The sequence below is a fragment of the Trichoderma virens genome, assembly GCF_000170995.1.
Source record: "Trichoderma virens Gv29-8 chromosome Unknown TRIVIscaffold_6, whole genome shotgun sequence".
Classification (NCBI taxonomy): domain Eukaryota; kingdom Fungi; phylum Ascomycota; class Sordariomycetes; order Hypocreales; family Hypocreaceae; genus Trichoderma; species Trichoderma virens.
In genome coordinates this window covers 3,121,783-3,141,699 of record NW_014013743.1, presented here as the reverse complement: position 1 = coordinate 3,141,699, position 19,917 = coordinate 3,121,783, and the positions used below count along the sequence as shown (strand labels likewise).

Genomic DNA, 19,917 nt, shown 5'->3' with positions numbered 1-19,917 from the left:
TTTGTTTGTTTTTGGAGTCGTAAGTGATGATGGTAGTGATGATTGTATCAAAGCTTTCGGGAAGAGAGAGAGTCCAGTATGTTATATATCAATACATCAGTTAGTCGTCTGTCTCCATTTTCACAGCTTATTGTATCAGCCTCCAACATCCAACAACCGCCCCCCCTCCGCGACTATCGACCCGATTCGGATTTCCGCAACTCCCCTCAACCCTCCAGACGTTGGTTGCATTGCACCAGTAGCTCTGCTGACACATTGTTTGTAATGGGGGGAGGAGACCGGAGTTTAGCAATCGTTCTGTTGCATCATCGTCTCCCAAAGGCGCGATTTTACTGCGGGATTCGAGGTTTCAGGGTAGCAGCTGTGCTAATTATATAATTCCCGCGCGGGTGATCCATTAATCAGTTGCGCGGTTATTTAGTTTCGATTAGTTTAGCAGCCCCGAGCCCGCCGCTGGGATTGGCAATTCAGCGCATTATATAACCCGCGCGAGTGATTGATAACGCAATTAATAATGAGGCGTAATAGGGACGACCCTCCCTGATTACATGTACACGATCAAGCGCGCGCGACTGTGGAGACAATCGAGATTCCGTAAAATAAATCGTTGCTTCATCGGAGCTCTAAAAGACCCCTATATAAATACGAGACGTTGTATGGAGCAAGAGTCCAAGTTATGCGGTTTAAAAGTTTTGGAAGCATCTTGTGCATCAGTTTCTCATCATAATAGTGGTGTGGGTATCATGCAGTGAATGCAGTGACGGGCAGTGCAAAATGGGGTGAGAATCCTCAACATTTGAGAACCTTGGAACCAACATTTCTCGCCCAATAGCAGCATGCCATGTCTGTATTCGCCCTATCTGTGAGGTAGGATTCGCCTGCAGTTGCTACTACTATAATATGCAATAGACTGCATCTAGAGCTGTTCTTGAGTGCGGGGAAACAAGCCGCTGGCTGTATCTGTACGGAGTACTATCTCATCTTTTATTGCTCCTCTCCTCTCACCTCCTCTCCCCTCATTCCATCGCTGGCACCGTTGCATCCGCTGTCTAGAAGCATCAGCTGAAAGCCCCCACGCTGTCAAGGGCAGCAAATCCTGCGTCTAGTATTACTCCAAGTCGTCGTCATGGGTGCGACGCAGCCCAGAAGTCTCCTCCCTGTAGCTCATGTCGTTGAGCGGGATATCTGTCTCTAGTTTTTTGTACCCCTTGGTCCTGTATCTCTTTATTCCATACCTGATCCCAAACGCCGTCAATATCACGAAACCAATCACCACAGTCAGCGATGCCCAGACTCTCCATCCGCGCAGACAGCACGGGTACCAAAACATAAAGATGCCAACCGCCCACTGCATCCACGGCTTCTTCTCGCGCTCGTCAGGAAACAGTCCCTTTCGCACCAGGCTCTTCACAATGGGGCCCTGAGGCCCTGAGACGAATCGCTTCAATCCAAAGTGTGGCACAGTCTTTTGTCGAATGTCGTCATCCGGATACTGCGCATCGCCCCAGAGTCCGGTAAAATAGAAGAAGGAGGTAAAATTCGACGCGGCGGAGGAGTTGGACCCGGAAAGAAAGAGGCGTGTCAACTTGAAATTGGTGGGGTCCAGGTGGTAGAAGTACGCTGAGAGAACAGGATCCCAAAGCTGGCCGGCGTCACAAAGGTCCACCAATGCTGCATCATGAACATGGTTGCTGGGGAAAAAAACAATGCTGTTAGTTCTGTGTATCGAGGATGGGTAAGCCCAGAAGAAGTACAACTCACCCGGACGAAGCATAATTGGCGTGCGACCCGTACGCGCTGAAGACCAGAGGCTACCAAGACATGTTATGCAATGTCCACAAAGCTTGCATGCAGATTGTCAGGGTGTACATACCCGCCCACTCTTCATTGAAAGAGCCTTGTCATTCCAGTCATACGCAGCGCCGCTTGTATGCTGGCTGTAAAAGATGCCCGTGGGCTTTCCATCCCGGAACCGGACCATGTTGTGTTCCCTTTTGGATAGGATTTAGCAATTGACGCCTAAGCAGACTGCGAGAATAGGTACTGACCAGTCTCCAACATGATCTCCGAAATGCATTCCATGCTCAGTATCCTCGATTAGGCGGTTGAGGGGCTCCAGAACTTGCGTAATGTTTGCGCCTCGATCGTACGAATAAAAGTAGAAGAAGAAGGCATCGACATCTCGAGGGCTCTTCTCAACGAGAATCACCGCACAAGGCGTAGCGTTTGCGATCCTGCCCGACTCGTCTGGAAGAGATCCGTACAGCCACGCGGGCAGAGTCGTGATGTCGTCATTCGAGGTCAGGGCAACTTCTCCACTGCCTACATCGACGTCGTTGAGGAGGGCGAGGTTGTCGAGGTCGAGCTCTGGCAGGTCGGGGACGGAGTTTTGGTTGATGGCGGGGGTTGTATGGCGGATATGCTGGAGCAAGTCTGCTGGTCGAAACGGGTCGTCCGAGTGTAGCCAGACCAGCGGCGCTGTTTCGAAGACGGGGATTATTAGTCTCTACATGTATCCAGACGCAGACGCATGCATGATTCTGCTGGAAGAAAGAGGAGCAGTCGTCGTGGGCTTCATACCGTATTTTGTCACATAGCTGGGCACAATGCGATTCGACCCTGCCAAGATGGAAGACGAAGACGAAGCCGCATCCCGGGCTGTCGGCGTGCAAAGGACGCAGAGCAGCTGCACGGCCAGCAGCGCAATGCTCAGGCAGAGCCGCCGGGCGAAGGAAGATTGGCCGGCCATGTGCATTCTGCGCCCGGCTGCCGGAAGCTGGGAGAATGAGCTGAGCTTTTAAAGGCGCTGCCGGTGCTGCCGGTGCCCATGGTGACGAACCGGCCGGCAGAAGCTGAGAGCGTGTGGATTTCGGCTACTGCATCCGCTAGTCGCTAGTCACTCGAATCAGCGTTTGACAGGCATTAGTCTGCGGCTTGGAGCTGCCACCAAGTCCAGCCACTCCCGGGGAAGCATCAGCTTTGGCTGCTGATAGATAAGCTTCGTCAAGTGCCTGGCACCTGTCGAGTGTCAAGGCCATCCAGTGGGACTTGACTTGACTTGACTTGACAGCAGAAGCCACGACAAGCAAAAGAACCAATGGCAATGAGATCGATGGCCTTCAGTTTTGACGTTGGTTTGGCCATCATCACTTACCAGCAGCAACAAGGCAGATTCCGTGCGCCCCCGCCACCAAGAGTAAGCTGCGGGCGCTAAGAAGAGCGGCTCAACATGGCGGGGGCATCGACGAGAAAGAATCGCAGATCTAGGCAGCAAAGTGACTGTACGGACGAGAGGAGTTGAACGAAGACGCGTATAATTGAGTGACGATAGAAGAGGCATGTGCCAGCAAAGACGCAGTGGAAGCTATCCTAGAAATTACTTGCCTGAGGCATCGCTTCTCTCCCGCCCGGCAGAATCTCAAACACATGCATCACCTACCCTGTAAACAACCATCAGTTCTCGCTGAGCGCGTATTATGAAGCCTACACTTTTCCCACAGCGCCTCAAATATTCATGTCCTCACCGCTTTCGATACGCAGCATGTCTCCAACGAATCCCTCGACGCACCCAGATTTTGCGCACGATAAATCAACTCACAGCAGAGGGCGCTCTTGCAAGACATCGTCCCTATTCAACCAGTCATGACGGTAAATCTGGCAGCGGAGGCGCTGATTCGCATTCCAATCTCTCTCCGCAGCCGTTCTGGAGACGCCGATCAAGCATCTGGGGGTTGGTTTTCATCGCGTATGTCGTCTCCGAATTTGCACAGGGCTATTATATGGGCTATTGGAAGGAGAGAAGCTGGCATACGCAGAATGATTATTCCTGGATGCCATGGAGCGATGCAGCAGATGAGGCAGGCAAAGTGTCGGAATCTGTCGAGAAAGACGGATACACGCCACTGGTTCGGCCGTTGGAGATTCGGGTTCTGATTCTGCATCCTGGCAAGAAAGGCTCTCCAGTCGAATGCACCCTCAAACATGGTCGCCTTGGGAGCAAGCTTCAGTTTGACGCTCTCTCATACGTTTGGGGAAGTCCAGCCGCCACAGAGGAAATCACTTGCAACAACAGACGGAGAAAGGTAGGCAGGAATCTCTACGATGCACTAGAGCGACTACGACTTCCGGACGAAGACAGGATCCTGTGGATTGATGCGCTTTGTATCAACCAAGCCGACAACAAGGAAAAGACGCAGCAGGTTCGCCTCATGGGCGAGATCTATTCAAGAGCACGGAGAGTGCTCATCTGGCTAGGAAATCATGAAGACGTAGAAGCTGGAGTTGGGAAACTGGCCTCACGACCATCTGACGAGAAACATGTCGACTGGACACCTCTCGAGCCCGTCTTCACAAACCTGCTGTTCTATCAGGCCCAGGCTTTTCTCATATGGCTCGGATTCGAGGGCGCAGTAAACATGGGGGTGGCAAAGCTCGGGGAGCCGCAATCCTCAACGCAGTTTGACTGGTCCTCGCTTATACCCGTCATCCAAAGCCCATGGTTTAGCAGAGTTTGGTGTATCCAAGAGCTAGTCTTGGCATCGAATCCCCTCATAGTCACGCGTGATTCCATGATTTCATGGGATGCGTTTGCCAAAGCTGTGTTGGAGCTCAGAATGCAATTTGAAGCCTATCGAATGAAGACACACCATCGAGACAATCAATCGATCGAGAACTTTTACTTCCTACACGACATGCGACAAAGGCATAAGAAGAGGAGGAAGCAAAGGCATAGCCTACTAGAGCTGTTGTTCCTCACCCGAGGCTTTCAAGCTACAGACCCTCGAGACAAGTTGTTTGCGCTCGTGGCCCTAGCCGGAGACGTTTTATCGTCGGATTGGGAGGTGACGCCGAATTACGAGTTGTCTGTTGCCGAGGTCTACCATCGCTTCGCTCTCTGGCATCTGACTCGCAAAAGGCAGTTTGAAGTCTTTTCTTTTGGTCGCAGCCAGCGTCTTCCTCCCTCTCCAGAGCTCGAGTTACTGCCTTCTTGGGTCCCCGACCTGACGAGGCCAGATTTTGCCGCACCGCTTCCGAAACTGGAATATCTCTCGGTCAACTACATCGATCTGCGGTACGACGTGCTCAAAGAGTTTGGGCTGCGTAAGAAGTATTTTGGAGAAGCCATCAAGGTCTATCATGCGGATCTGAAATACCCTTGGTGGGCCCTTGGCCGCCAGGCCGATTTCCGCCCAGCCCGCATTGCTTTCTCCCAGGGTACAGCAGTGATACACGCGGTAGGTACCAAGATCGGGTCACTAAAGGCTTTGGGCATGCCGTTTGGCCAGAAGAGCGCAAGTGAAGAAATCAAGAGTAAGGATTTGGTCTTCTATTCCAACATCTTGCACACATATGAGTGGCTCAACGAGACATGGGGCTTTGTTGGTGAAAACATGCTCGGCGACAAGTATGCACGGCTTCCCAAAAACACAATCGATGCAGTATGGCGTACGATGATATGCTGTATGACCTCAGAGGGTAAAAATGCCCAGTTTACAATTTATTCACGTGCTGCGCAGTCCCTGTATCAAAATTTCTTGGACAACGCACAACGCCGTGAGGCCAAAATACGAGACGACAGTCACACACTCACAAAAGGGATTGAAGTCAAAAACAATCTGCACGATGCCAAATACGGCACCGTGTCTCTCACAGAAGATGAGATAGCCAAGCTTCTTCTCATTCACACAAGCGCGATGAAATGGTGTCCAGGACGCCGGTTTGCAGTCACAGATGCGGCAGATTTCGCCGCCGTTCCCAAGGCAGCGCAAGAGGGGGATATTATCTGCATCTTCAACGGGGGGAGAGTGCCTTATGTTTTGAGGCCCTGCAGAAATGGAGAGTACACTCTAGTTGGCGAATGCTATGTAGATGGGATGATGAGAGGAGAGGTTAGGGACCGGTTCCCTCGACACTTACACGAGACAAGCTTCACGATACAATAGAGTACATGTAGAACGATGACAGATGACAATTTGAAGTAGCAAAACTAATAAGCAAGAAAAATAATTGTAAAAAGACATCTCCCTCACTCCTCCACGTAAAAGTATGCAATTGCCTTGTTGCCATCAAGACGATGGGAATATTTTGTTGGAGAGTACATATCAGCATGCATCGACTCCTTGTAAGGACCATACCACCATTGGAACCAGCAATCGTTATATACTCCGTCTAAGTGAAAGTAGGCGACACAATCAAGTCCATATGCAAGGCCTCCACCCATGTGAATGTATGCAACGCCCATGGGCTCGATATCTCCCACGGCGGCAGACTCCCACCAGCCGTGGTGCTTGACCCAGCCGCCGGCATTGCGCAGCCATCTTGACGTATTGTTGTGGATTTCGATCCACATCTCATACACGTCGCCGGCTTGCAGCTGGCTCTGGAGGTGACCTCCCTCGTGAGCCTGTTTCCGCAGGTCGTTTAGTTTAGTCCGAAGTTCGGCTGCAAGCTCCTTGTTTCCGGCCTCGACGGCTTTGTTGTACTCTTGAGCGACTTCTTCTAATTGGTCATAGAGCGCTTGCACAGACTCTGGTAACTCGGGCCTTTCTAAATGCCAGAATCTCTGTTAATGTTTTAATATGAAATGAAGAGTTTCCAATGGTCATGGTGTCACATACGCAAGACGGGCTACTGAGGCTTTGGGGCCTCAGGCTGCTGTGAATCGGACATATTTCACCGGGTTGGATGTGTTACTTTTTGAGATCTTGGGAAATTAAAGACTGGTGTGCAAGTGAACGTCTAGTGTTTGTCTTCTGAAATTATGTTCTGTTTCCTCCAAAGGGAGGCACATTGAGTCGTTCTTTATATTAATTTTCATCTGCGGCCCTACCCAGCCAATCTGGACTATACATGTCATGAGATGTCTCCCTGAAGTACAAATAAATGACTGTGCTAACCCAATCAAAGAGTGGCGTGGCTAGTAGACAACGAATGAAGCGTCCTGAAACTCTGGCGATGATACTATTGCTACTTTCCAGCTCTGCAGACTGCATATTCAGCTAGCCCTGGAGCACTCTTCTTTGCTGTTTATGGCGTAGCATCGTGGAGCTGAAGCTCCGATGAAGGCATCCATACCCCTGCTTCAATTTGGAGCAACTACTCGTCTCCATTTTCAGCTGCCATGTTGGGGCATGGGTAGCGCTCCAGAATAAGCTTTGTCTTTAGAGAGTCCTCAGCAAGAGCCCAACCTTGAGCTTGCAATTGGCTGGTGAGATTGTTGCGCTCGGTCGAGGCCGTTTTATGGCTGTCTGTCTTGAAAGACGCTTCGACTATGTATTCGGTTCCCGTCCCTTCAGCATTGGGTATCGGCCAAACCTCGATATACACTTGCACATCATTCCACTTGCCGATCCAGCGCTTGGCGAGAACTGGACCAAAAACTCTCGCCTTTGCCAAAATTTTCGTGCCCCAATCATGGCCGGGCCCCCAATCATCGAACTTGTCAGGCTCTTCCTTAATTGCCATTTTGCGAGATTCGTTCAGTCCCGGGAGCTCCAGCTTGGTTTTGCCAGAATATGAAACCTTCTTCTCCCGGCTAATGGAGAGCGTCTGCTTGGTATAACCCCATTCGACTTGTGCTTCATATTTTGAACCAAACCCATCTTTCTCAGCTCGATTGAGCACCTCGTCAATGTTGCCGTCGTTAATGTCGTATCGTTTTTTGTACGTGAGCTCGTGATGAGATTTGCCCTCCACTTTGCGGATTCGCACACACCACCCGGCATCGTAAATATCCTTGGAACAGTTGTCGAGAAACTGTACATTCATTTGCAAAGGATTCGCGGACACTTTGAGGCTCTCTAATACGGCCGACACTAGCTCGTGCTCGGAGTTGAGCACTCTTGCAGGGTCGAGCTGCAACCTGACTTCGTAATCTGGTGTCATTTTGGGCATTTTTGGTGATGCTGGAACAGTTTTTTTTGCTGCTCCGTTGGACAAGTATGTTTGATCTGATAATAACTGGTAGAAATTACTTGCAGCAAACAGTTCGTCAAAGTGTTGTTGGATAATCTGTGAGTCTTCTGTGAGACCAAGCTGGGGAATGTTGGGATATTTACCGTCAAACCACACCACCATGAATAGGCATAAGACGTTGCCCTAAACGTCAACTCAAACTCTGAGCTTATAATTAGGGTTCTCAGCACACAGGTAGTCTTAAACTGTCTTGCTTGCCGCCGCTCTACATATCAAGATGCACCTATTTTTAAACTTTTGGCTTCAAGCCAGCATTACTTCACATGGTGCGGCATAGGGCCACCATTCGTGCCCTCTCAAATGAATTTCCATATTGACGTCAGAGGCATGCCAGCTGAAAGCGAGGTTGATGACATGAATCTGATCTATAAAACCAAGCACTTCATCATGTCTAAATAGACTATCAATTGTGTTTGACATCCGATATTGCTCCTCGCATTTTTAACATTATGAAGATTGCAATTGAATCCGTGTTGCTTGGGCTGGTATCGCTACCTGGGGTCGTCGCCTGGGGGGGTAAGTGAAACTTTGTCGTGAGAGATACTGTGAGAATCCAAGTGAAAGTAAAGACTACTTACAGGGTATAGATCTTGGCCACGATACCGCAGCGTATATTGCAAGCTATTTTGTCTCCAACTCTACGGCGGCATATCTCAAAGATCTGTTGGATAATCAAGACGAGGACTACCTTGCTGGGATTGCCATGTTTGCCGATAAATACAAATATACCCACGAAGGACACTTTACTGAAAATTTCCACTTCATTGATGCTCACGATGACCCATATACGGACTGCAACGTCAATTACGATCGCGATTGCAAAAAGGGGGGCTGCGTTATCAGTGCGTTGGCCAATTATACCGCGCAGGCTCTGGATCGCGATCTGTCCAAGGAAGAAAACCAGTTGGCCGTGAAGCTCCTTGTCCACTACATTGGCGACTTGCACCAACCACTACATAACGAAGATGTTGCGCGAGGAGGTAACGATATACATGTTCAGTGGCGAGACCACGACCAAAAGCTGCATGCGGTATGGGATAAAACTATCCCTGAAACGATCGCCGGACACCTGAGCAAGAAGCGAAAAGATGGAATCTTGGAGTGGGCGTTGGAATGGGCAAATGAGCTTACTACCGAAATATCCAATGGAAAATTCGCAAGGGAGAAGAATACGTGGCTGAAGAATTTTGACCTCTCAGATCCCCTCAATACCGCAATGGGATGGTCAATCGAAGCAAACAAACTTGTGTGCTCTCATGGTAAGAACTTTCATGGCTACGATTCGTTTCCAATCACGGTTACTGACAGACTCCCCCTTATGCAGTCTTTCCTAAGCCTAATAGTCCCGAAAAAATTGAAGGCAAAGAACTCAGCGGTCGCTATTATGCCAAGGCGGCTCCGGTTGTTGAGAAGCAAATCGCGCGTGCAGGATACCGGATGGCAGCGTGGCTGAACGAGATTGCCCATAATAATTGGGAGAAGGACAACGAAGAGCTGTAGCCGGTATTGGGAGTTGAGAGACCAACATGTCGCTCAGTGGTATTTCTCAAAAGTGTTTGTATTTTTCTATTCTCTTTGTATGTATTTTACATTTCGTGTATTAATATTCTACATTGCTTTGTTGAGCACTTTTGATGAATGTGCGCATGGTTGTAGTAATCCGTGCAAATGTTAGACTGCCTCAGGTAACTAGCGGGCAGCTTGCTTTTTCGCTTACCTTGTGAGTTTTGGAGTGAAAAATCACGCGAAGACGAAATAATGGGTGACGCAACCAACACGTCCACACATTCCATTCCTTAGAAGTTATGAGCTTAAGTTTGGAGGCGGGAGCTAGCAACATTCAGCTGTGGCGGAAGATCTTCATGGATGCCGAAAATGAACTCTTAGTGCTTGTTTCGAATATGCTTCAACATTGCCTCTTGCACTCCCGCTTAGCTTGTACAAGTAGGGCTAGCTGATTCCGCTGCTTAAACCAAGTGCAATGGCAGCTGAATTTCAGCTTCAGTTAGCCATTCCGATGTAGGTACAACTCATAGATTCATTGGATGAGTACTTCTACATAGCACATATAACTGGCACCTCAGGCTGTTCCATCACTCCATCTCGTTGTTCTCTCGAGAACGTGGTGTCTTGCCACTCTTTTGAGTTTTCTCGGCTGCGGGTTAATTGAAAACTTATCGGATCATTCATTAGACGGGACGTGAGAATGGTCAAGGTGCCCATAATTTATTCAAGTTCAGGAAATCCCAAGATCAGGTCTATTTTGAGAAATTAGCGTCATTCATTCAATCAGCACATGCAGCAAATTATGTCGTTATGTGCATGAGTTTTAAGCTCAAAGAAATGATATTCTGCTAACCTAGTTAAAATCTAATTCCACGTACTAGTTTACAATATTACGACAAGTAGAATCTGCAAAGTCTAGTTCTTTGAGTAACCCTCCTCTCAAAATACGTCCCCAGTGAGTCTTGTCATTTACTTCCGAGTTCCATCGTATTGCCAGTAAAGTCCTCAGAAACATAGTCGGGCTCTTCCTGAACTTGGTAAATGTGTCACCAGACTGAGAAATAATAAATCCATCTGGCTCAACAGTAACACCATCTTCAGTAGGCCCATAGGACAAGTTCAGTAGCCTGCAGGCTTCATGGTAATCATCCTGCGAAGTGATATATAGTTGACCACTGAAGAGATTGAGCAAAAGTCGCAACCGAGAGGGAAGATGCCAATTTTCTGGAAGAGCAGGCACCGTGTAAAGCTTTAGGCTCTCCAGTGAAGTGTATGCCAGATTCGGTAGTGGTGTATAGAGATGCAGGTGAACATGCTTCGACTCGGCTATTCGTTCCTTAAGCTCCTGCGCTTCGTGTGGGCTGATAACTATCAGCCGCTGCACGGTGCTGTTGTCTGGTCCTGTTTGACTCAATACCCACTGTACCGAACGTTGATAGAAGTCGTCATTGTCGTCGTTCCCCTCTAATATCACTGTTGACATGAAATCTTGGGTTACGAGAACATCATCTGGAAAGTAGCTGACATCTAATAGCTGAGCGGCACGTGTTCTCCCGAGGGCCTCAAATGCTGGGGAAAACGGTGCTGACTGAGAAAACAACCCAGAAGTTACCAACTCAATAAGTTTTGGATGAATCGTGTGTTCTTTAGGCTGAACCGGCCGTGGTCTCTCAATCTCCCTCTCTTGTAGGATTTCGGGTGCTATCTCTCGTTCCTGCTCTTCCCATAACACGGAAGAGTTTAGTTGGGTGTTTCCAAAATCCACGCATCGCTTCCAAATAGCCTCTAATCGTGGGTTTCCGCTAGGGTTCAAGGGCTTCACTGGCTGTTTTTCAGTGCTATGCGGCCTGTATCGGTCATCCAACGACTGTATCTCTGCTTCCAGGAATCCTTCAGCTTTTTCTAAAGGTAACTGGATACCATCGCTTGTTGTGACTGATTCCCATATGGCACGTTGTTTCTCAAATCGGTGACCTTGTACTGCCCACATCGGAATACTTCGATGAAGATCCATGAACGTTTCGTGAATTGCCCAGGTCAAGACATCAAGTACCTGGATTGGACGATCGTCATCTTCCTGTCTCAGCTTGAGAATCCTTGCTTGGATTTCTTCCGATATACAGAATACAACGGATTGCCCTCTACCGAGTTTTCGCAGTCTCATGCAAGCTGCTACGTGTTAGTATGTAGAGTCACGAGTAATTGGCTGATTAGCATTTACCTTGAACAAGTCGGTCTTTGGTCAGCCCGGGACCCAAAGTCACAGCCGCTCTATAATATGAGGGAAGCTTCAGGTCGGTGCCTCTTGTATGAGCTTCATCTAAAAATACGAGGCAAAGATCTAGTTGTTGGCTATATGGCGACGTTTGAAGGTTTTCGACACACCCCTGCTGATCAATGACACAAAGCTCGTCATGATCATCGAAATAAATCACCGCTTTCTTTCCTTGACTCTCTGGAACCTTTTTGAGCCAAGCTTTAGCTAATTGGACATTAGTGAGCTCAAGAATTTGTGCGCCAACGTCGAGAATAACTTGTACATGTGGTTCCATTGAGATCACCAAATTCAATAGGGCCTCAGCGTCTGAACTCTGCGTCTCATCAGTCTTTTGTGCATAAGCCACTGAGTTTTCCGGCTGAAGGATATGCTGAAGGACCAGTGCGTTTGTATGACGCTGCTCTGGGAGATCTAGATGTTTCATGTCAAGAGGCATAAGATTGCGGGAATCGCAAGTTCCGCTAAAGCCAGTAGTGGGATGTGTTTTGAGTTGACCAATATCCCAGCCCGAAGCTGATAGCTTTTTGGGAAACTCCCTCATTTCCTTGGCAAAAACAATGTGCGATAAAAAGTAGTCAATGGCATTCTTTGCGTACCGAAAATGAGGAAATATTTCATGAATTGCCTGATGGCGATCCTTCAAAGTCACTCCTGTCAGACTCCTGAAGGCGTTTGGTAGATCAGGAGCATCCAGAACCCAGTCCTGATAATGAGCCTCAGCTTGATCTGCACGTAATAAATGATCAAAAGAAGCAAAAAGATCATCATCAGAGAGGCCACCATAGTAGTAAGTAAGAGCAGTCAACTCAATAACAACATCAGGATGACTGAATTCGGATCTGGCCGTGGGATTATCTTTGGCTCGATATGGTACTGCGAGCCGAGTCTTTGGAACACGGCTTAGGGCAAGGCCATAATTTACCCTCCATCGTTTCTGTCTGAACGCAAAACTTAAAACCCCCTCGGCGATCAGCCCTCTGATTAGGAGCAAAGGCCCCTTTGTAGATTCTGTGAAGAATCCCGATTCAACTTCGACAGAATTGATTTGGCTTGTGTTCAGATCGCTATTGAGAATATACTCACGAACATGTTGCCTGACATCTGGCAACTGTCTCTCTATGGGTAAACCCAGAACCCCTGCGTTGCAAATCTCTTCAGCAAGCAGACTTAGCAACATATCCTCTGCATCTTGACGTAGGATACGGATGCGTGGAAATCGCCCTTTCTTAGAATGGGAAATTTCTATTGATTGGGGCAATTTATCCCGTACCGAATGCACAGCTCGCATTACAATGCGAAGCACATGCTGAACGATGATCCAACGATTTGGGCTGAGCTCGATGGGGACTTGCGTTCCCATAGTATAAATCAGCTCAAATTTGACGCTAAATATGTCGTCACTCTCGTCGACAATAGTTCGTGAATGAGTATTAAAGTAGTGCTGAATATCTAGTAAAATTTGACCGACTTCCTCCTGAGAGCTAAGTCGATTTTCGATCCCCATAAGTTTGAAAGAGAGCAGATGCTCAGGCTGCATTAGAAGAACACCACCAGTCTCAGAGCATTGCTTTAAGATGTCGAGGACTCTTGTTGCATCAGATGCCGTGAATTTGAGCGATCTTGAGAATGGCATTTGATATACCTGATGGTTCATCAGCCCTCCGAGCTTGGATGTCAACATTCGAAATAGCTCCTTTGCTTGCGGTTTGGTGCCGATTACACAGACGAGTCGTTTGCCATCCGCTAGATATGCAGCTACAGCTGGTAAAATTACCGTTGACTTGCCCTCTCCCATGTTTAGCTGCATGGTTGCGTTTTCGCCCCGTGGCGGGCTTCGCATCTGTGACGCAATATTTTCTTGCACCTCACGAATCATAATTCCGCTTTCGACTTCTAAAAGTAATGATTCAGGATAGTCCATGGGTTTCCAATTTGTATGACCAGTGTTCAGTAGCTCTTTGATTAGCTCTGCATCATTATCTCGCTGGCTGAGCATCCTTTCGGCTCGCTGAACCATTGTCAATGACTCTGCATAGGTGACAACTGCCTCTTTCCATCCCAATGGAAGACTTTTCCAGTTTTCTCTGGCTAATTGACCAAGAAAGAAAGTTGGTGAGACTCTTGGTGCCATGAACTTCGTGGCAACCGATGCTGCTGGTGTTTTAAAAGCCTGGATGCGGCCAGCACTTCCTTCACAGGCCACACCAGTGATTTCTTTCAGCAAACAGTAAACCTTTTTGCTATTAATTTCACAATTTGACAAGTATTCTTTGAGGTCATTCGATAGTATCTCTCCCTTCAACTTTACGTTGTATGAAAAATTAGGGTGGCTGTGAGATTTCTGGCTATCGTCAAGATCCTGTATATATTTATGTTCAGAATTTCGAGATGCGTGCTGCTTTAGAGAGTCCAGAAGTTGTTTGAGGTTATTATGCTGTTGTTGATGTTCAGCTTGCATCTCTAGTATTTTCAACAGATAGTCTGATGAAATGTCCGGGAATGGAGTGCAATGACTGAACAGGTCTTCTTGATTGACGAAGCCCCTACGAGACACCACTATAGTTGGTGACAAAGGGTGGATATAATCTGGCATTGATATCTCCTTAACCTTTAGTAAACGGAGATGGTCACCCAGCGCAGTCAAGTACTCAAAAAGTTGATGGTTCTCGTACCACTTTTGCCAAGTTTGTAGGATAGTGCTCCAAGCGAGGTCTTTATATACATACTTAGAGAAGTCAGCACCGCCAGGCATCCATGGGTTGGGGCAAATCCATTGCTCTTGCAACCTCTTGGTGAAATCTGTAACAGCCTCGTGTCGGTTGTTCTCAAAAGTTCTGCGGCGTCTTGCGTCTAGTTCTTGATCGCTTTCATAAGATGGACGCCGCGGTAAAAAAGCCTCGGGACTGGAGGAAAAGTCTTTCATATAGTCATCAAATATGAAGTAACGTATGTAGGAGTAGCTGAATTCATATCCCGCAGCCATGTCAAACACTTCCACGTTGGGGACTTTGAGAGAGCCGATAGACGGGATATTCGCGCAGGCTATAAGTGCTTGGACTGCGCTTGCATCATGTTCTTCAGCATATGCCATTGTTGCAGCGCAAAACATCAATCGAAAGCGGCAAAGAGGCTGCTCTTTGTTGCGGAAACTGTGATGAAGTCGGCACCAATATTTTACGAAATTTGCTTTTGCTTCTGAGAGCCATCTACAGTCGTAGCCAACTTCATCAGCTAGCGGAGAATTAGGACCTGGTGTTCCCGATTTATTGTTGAGTAACTTCCACATATGCGAAACGAATGAACCACTGATGGGCATGTGGATAGTTTCTCGCCTCTCAGCAGCCATGACGGCGGCTTTGAACGCGCGTTGCGATCTTTCGGCGTGTCTCACCCTATCTCGGGACTGATAGTGCATGTCTTGAGAAGTAGTATGGTTCTCGGCACCGAACCCAGAGACACAGAAGATAGAATCTCTTATCTGGTGTCGTAGTCCAAGACTACTGTCGACATGATTGGGAATGGTATATTGAACCGGCTGCTCGGAGTAAAAGATCGCCTTTTGCTCCACTCCTTCTATGATTGACAGCGCTGTGGTGTGTAGGGATCCGACTTGCGACAGAAAGCTAAGTTGGTTATCCCATGTAACCGTTTCCATGACACGTTCGTCTTCGGGATAATATGCCCTTCCAGGTGATAGCTTTGAGATGTGATCAAGAATATCAAGGTCCTTTTCTGATAACTGCTGAAATGATCGGACAGCGGCAGAGTTGAGAATGGACAAACACTGTTCCGTCCCTGTTTTACCAGTGAGTGAGTCAGGTAAACAATACGAGGTGAGCGCATGCAAGTAGGCCAAGCAAAGTTTACTCTGCAAGCTGCCATTATCGATCAAACGGCCCAGTCTCGTATCTATTGTAAACGGGTGGACACGCGCTGAGCTACCATATACAACTTCAACTCGCATATGCCCCGAAGTGCCCAAATAATAAACATTACCATCAGGCACTAGGATCATACGCTTGTTTTGGCCGTCACGTAGCGTCAACTTGCTTTGCAAGCCAACCAAAGTGCCAATTTGTTGAACCTTGTCCACATACATCCCGCGAAACTGTCGACAATGAATATCAGATGAGCCTTGTTCAAGAGAAAAGTCTAATCGAAGGCGGGGCAAACTGATATTCAACGCGAATGTGGCATTGTCACGGATAATATGCATATGAGCCTCCTCCTCTAATGAGCGTAGAGTTTGGCAAATACGCTTAGTAGTAGATGAGGTTGGACACAGAAGAGTTTGTCCTGGCCTTTTGAGCACCCATGCAGATCCAGTCTTTTGCAAATACCAGTTAGAATTCGAGGAACACCAGGGAGCTTCTGTGGGCCTGAATTCAATCATACCGGATTGACGATTATACCAATGGATATAGTTGTTAATAAAACTTGCTGGTAAATTATGGTTCAAGATCCCACGTGGAACCAGATCCAGCTCTTCGTCATTGGTAGTCGCAACAATAATGAGTTGCGGAGAATCGGAATGATCCATCCCAAATGCGAAGCTATATCCATGGTGCTTTTTCATTGACGAGAAAATTGTCCCAGGAATATCCGAGGGCATAACTTCTATCATTTCCCTCCCAAATAATTCCCTGAATGCTGGATGCTCTTCATATAGCGACGGTAGGCGAGAAGGCGGTAAGCCGTTCACCAGTAGTTCGCCCGTTAAAATATTGATTTGGATGGACGAAGAATTCTTGCCGTTATTGGGAATGGTCTTCGTCTCTAACCAGTGGTATTCATGGTCGGATAAAAGCTTCCACGCGCCTTTTCCATTGTAAAAGCTCAGAGCCGATTTTACGGCAGAATTCAGTCCTTGGCTCATTTCATCAAGTGTTTCGGTAATAATGAAGTTGTGGGAATTATGTAGAACGCGCTGTTTCTGTAATACCAGGTTGATATGAAAGGGGTCAGTGCATTCACCAACGCTATGCGACAGATTCTGTATGATGATTGATGACTGCATCATCATGTCCATCTGCTCTGCATCTGATAAAATAACTCTCAGGTGCTTTTCATCCACATCGAAAGACGCAATGCAGATCAGCGCCATTTGAGAAATCATCAGATAAAACTCTCGTCTCTGTTCTTCGTCGTCGATTCCAGATAATTTGTTTTGAAGCAAATTGATCCAGCTGATGACGATTGCGCGGCACCGTCTAAGAAACTGGTGGCACAGTTCCATCAGCGTTTGCGTCGGTGAGCAATTGAGAGTTTTTACGGCGATCGCGATGAATGCTCTCAGCGATATATAAGATTCCCAGTTCTTTTCTATTCTGTCCACTGCATGAGATAGGCCTTCGAGAAGCCTCTCAACAAAAATCTTGTCGCAAAGTTGTTGGTGGCTGGCCCTGTTCGTAGAGCAATTGAATGGTGGACCCGCCTGATGAATGATTTGCATTAGTATGAGGACGGTATCTGACTTGTTAAAGTCTATCTTGGGCGTAAATAGCTGAACAAGAATGTTTTCCCATAGAAGACGATATCCAACGGGCAGGCTAGCCATTGTCTTGGATTCTTCTAGGGAAAGTTCTTGTGAGTAATAATACTGCTGAGATAAGACGTGATTTGGCGTCAAGCCGTTCTCCCGCCCTGGCGGCCGGAAGATGAATTGTTGAAGCGCGTTATTCTGCTGTGACAACTTGAACATAAGACTTTGAGAAAACTTGTTTCTGTTTAGAAGTTCTGAAACAAAGCATTCGCGATATCTGTCGTAATATTCGTATCGTAGGCCATTTTTAACCAAAACATCTTCCTCCTTCGTACATGTGGAAATCTTCTTGCCGTGGCGATGTGTGCGCTTGTTCGACTTGGTTGTTGATGCAAGTTCGAATCTGTAACCTTGACCTGTAAAACGGGATGAAAGATATGCGCTCAGTCTATCCACGACATGGCCGCCTTCGGGACTGGAGTAATCGCACTGTAGGGCATCGTTTATGACTAAGGCGGTCATGTTTCTCCAGGCGCTGAAACAAGAAGGGACATGTAGCTCAAATACCGTTGATTGAGCCTCAAGTTTCGCGTCCGGAAGAGGCCACTCGTGGACTTTAATCACAAGCGCATCAGCTTGGCGGAGTAAAGCATCCCTTCGGCAATTCTCGCTATGAATCTGCTTCACTCTTCCTGTGCGTCGGTCCACCTGGTCAACGTATTCGCATACCAGACGGGCCGACCGCGACATCAACTCCTCATATTGTCGACGCTTATTATAGAATTCTTCCCTTTTACGCTCTCTTTCTTCTCTCGCATTTCGTTCAATATTTTCGTGTAGCGTCTTATGAATAGCAGACGTTGCGTAATAACGAACTGAGAATGAGGTTCTATGTCCAAAGGAAGAAAATATCGAAGATGATCTAGATAAGGTGCCGCTGCATCGCTCTCTGATATATCTCTCGACCACAACTAATCTCTCAAGGTGGACTTTTGAGTGGAGTAATAGAGATTGTAATAGCTCAGCAGGAATTTGGGGACTATAGTCTTTGATGAGGGGGATTTGGTCGCACGCAGACTTATCGCAAGCCATCCATAACTCCAATATTGTCAATGATGCAATTGACAAACTTTCTGGGCATCCAGAATAACACCTTTGGGAGAGTTCGTAGTAAGTTTTGGCCAGATCGTAGAGGTGCATACATTTATTCCCACCCGCCTCGCTCATCCAATGGAGTAGAGATGAATCAACCCATTTTTCAAAGGCTGATAAATGAAAGGGGATGCTCTTCTGTGTCAGATTGTCCAAGTTCGCGATGCTTGACTTGTCGTATTTGCGGAGTACCCAAGGTGCTCTGAATTGATTTACACATTCTTCATTTTGTCTGGATTCAATGCTGCGGATGAAATCGTCCAATTCTGGATATGGCTCTGATCCGTCGGTGGGCAATGTTTTCCTGGACAGTTCCACCAAGTCCACGTCCTCATCAGGCTCTCGGGAGAGTAATTTCCAGCGTTGCTGGAGGCAAGCACTAGTTCGTTCGAGCGTATCATGAATACTCTTGATCAATGATGCTTCAATTCCATCGTCCAACTTTTTGAGTCGCCTTGCAATCTTTGCCCTCATACAATACAGAAGGTCACTCGCAAAGCTTCTCCTCTGCGCTATATCCAGAACGCATGACATCAAGAAAATCATGAACTCTTTATAAAGGAGCCGATCCGAGTGGAGACGTTCAAAATGTAGCTGCAGAGTAACGCGAGTCAGAAGCCAGATTGGAGACCTCCGCCAACGTAGCATGGCGTTTTCCCAGATGACTTCTTCTCGGGTGTTCTTGGAGATGGAAGCAACCGGTTTGGCTTCCCCACCTTGAGCAAGAAGGACGGTATTCAGAAAATCCGTGACTAGAAAGGGATCTGTTGTATCCCTCTCCTCAATTTGGAGTTCACCTTTCTTTGAGATTTTTGGCTTTGCCTCATTAGCTTCTTGATAGCTCAACTTTTCAATCGTCTCCGCCAAGGCTGCTATGAAACCATTTTGATAGAACTTTGTATTGGGAATCGAGATAGCAGATGCAGGGAAACATCGTTGAAGCCGGCCTGCAGTACCCATGACAGCGTTGTTCGTTGGCGACAGCTCAAAAGCTTCCATCACTACTGAATATTGATCTTGTGTGATGATGACCCCAGCATTTTGAGCCGATATGTGCAGTGGTAGAATGATATCTGAGTTGAAATCAGAATCTGTTTTCCCAAAAATAAACCCATGGGGAGATACCTTCATCATAGACATAGGAGTTGAGAACTTCAGCAAGTTTCTGCCCTTCGATAAATCCAGACGCGGCTCTGGTGTTTTGAAAATGAACCATAGCTCTCTCAGCAGCGACAACCGCGTGGCAGCGCGCAGACTTCACGTGGCATTGAAACCCCCGTAGTGCTAAAATGACCAACCGGAGTAGTTCGCTGTCGTGTGATATAGTATCCCTGCAGTCTCCATTATTTGGAAGCCGTGGAGGAAGGAAAATATGATTGATGATGGATAAAATTGCTTTGTTGTCGTCGCTGTCGGGAAAGCTGTTGCTGAAGCCCATCTTCGCACTGGCAGCTACTGAGCTGGGCTAATAGTATGTAAGCGAAAAAAACATAAGAATTGTTATAGTGGGCGCCGATAGGGCGTT

General features: G+C 47.5%; 6 protein-coding genes across 6 annotated transcripts; 2 read left to right on the top strand and 4 right to left on the bottom strand.

Moving 5' to 3' along the window:
* Nucleotides 1-964: 964 nt before the first annotated feature.
* Nucleotides 965-2,755, bottom strand: TRIVIDRAFT_209309 (uncharacterized protein; the record flags this gene model as incomplete). The annotated part of the gene is made up of 5 exons (XM_014101788.1): nucleotides 965-1,691; nucleotides 1,762-1,811; nucleotides 1,874-1,991; nucleotides 2,049-2,478; nucleotides 2,581-2,755. The coding sequence occupies 5 exons, from the start codon at nucleotides 2,753-2,755 to the stop codon at nucleotides 1,109-1,111; spliced, it is 1,356 nt and encodes a 451-aa protein (XP_013957263.1).
* Nucleotides 2,756-3,830: 1,075 nt separating this feature from the next.
* Nucleotides 3,831-5,942, top strand: TRIVIDRAFT_222322 (uncharacterized protein; the record flags this gene model as incomplete). Its single annotated transcript, XM_014101787.1, has 1 exon — nucleotides 3,831-5,942. The coding sequence occupies one exon, from the start codon at nucleotides 3,831-3,833 to the stop codon at nucleotides 5,940-5,942; it is 2,112 nt and encodes a 703-aa protein (XP_013957262.1).
* Nucleotides 5,943-6,025: 83 nt separating this feature from the next.
* Nucleotides 6,026-6,669, bottom strand: TRIVIDRAFT_222321 (uncharacterized protein; the record flags this gene model as incomplete). Its single annotated transcript, XM_014101786.1, has 2 exons — nucleotides 6,026-6,542; nucleotides 6,632-6,669. 2 exons carry the CDS (start codon nucleotides 6,667-6,669, stop codon nucleotides 6,026-6,028), a joined length of 555 nt encoding a protein of 184 aa, XP_013957261.1.
* Nucleotides 6,670-7,095: 426 nt separating this feature from the next.
* On the bottom strand, nucleotides 7,096-7,893 carry TRIVIDRAFT_222320 (uncharacterized protein; the record flags this gene model as incomplete). The annotated part of the gene is made up of 1 exon (XM_014101785.1): nucleotides 7,096-7,893. The coding sequence occupies one exon, from the start codon at nucleotides 7,891-7,893 to the stop codon at nucleotides 7,096-7,098; it is 798 nt and encodes a 265-aa protein (XP_013957260.1).
* Nucleotides 7,894-8,423: 530 nt separating this feature from the next.
* TRIVIDRAFT_60120 (uncharacterized protein) lies at nucleotides 8,424-9,474 on the top strand (the record flags this gene model as incomplete). Its single annotated transcript, XM_014101784.1, has 3 exons — nucleotides 8,424-8,490; nucleotides 8,562-9,233; nucleotides 9,299-9,474. 3 exons carry the CDS (start codon nucleotides 8,424-8,426, stop codon nucleotides 9,472-9,474), a joined length of 915 nt encoding a protein of 304 aa, XP_013957259.1.
* Nucleotides 9,475-10,305: 831 nt separating this feature from the next.
* On the bottom strand, nucleotides 10,306-19,608 carry TRIVIDRAFT_230731 (uncharacterized protein; the record flags this gene model as incomplete). The annotated part of the gene is made up of 3 exons (XM_014101783.1): nucleotides 10,306-11,649; nucleotides 11,702-19,465; nucleotides 19,518-19,608. 3 exons carry the CDS (start codon nucleotides 19,606-19,608, stop codon nucleotides 10,358-10,360), a joined length of 9,147 nt encoding a protein of 3,048 aa, XP_013957258.1.
* Nucleotides 19,609-19,917: the final 309 nt, after the last annotated feature.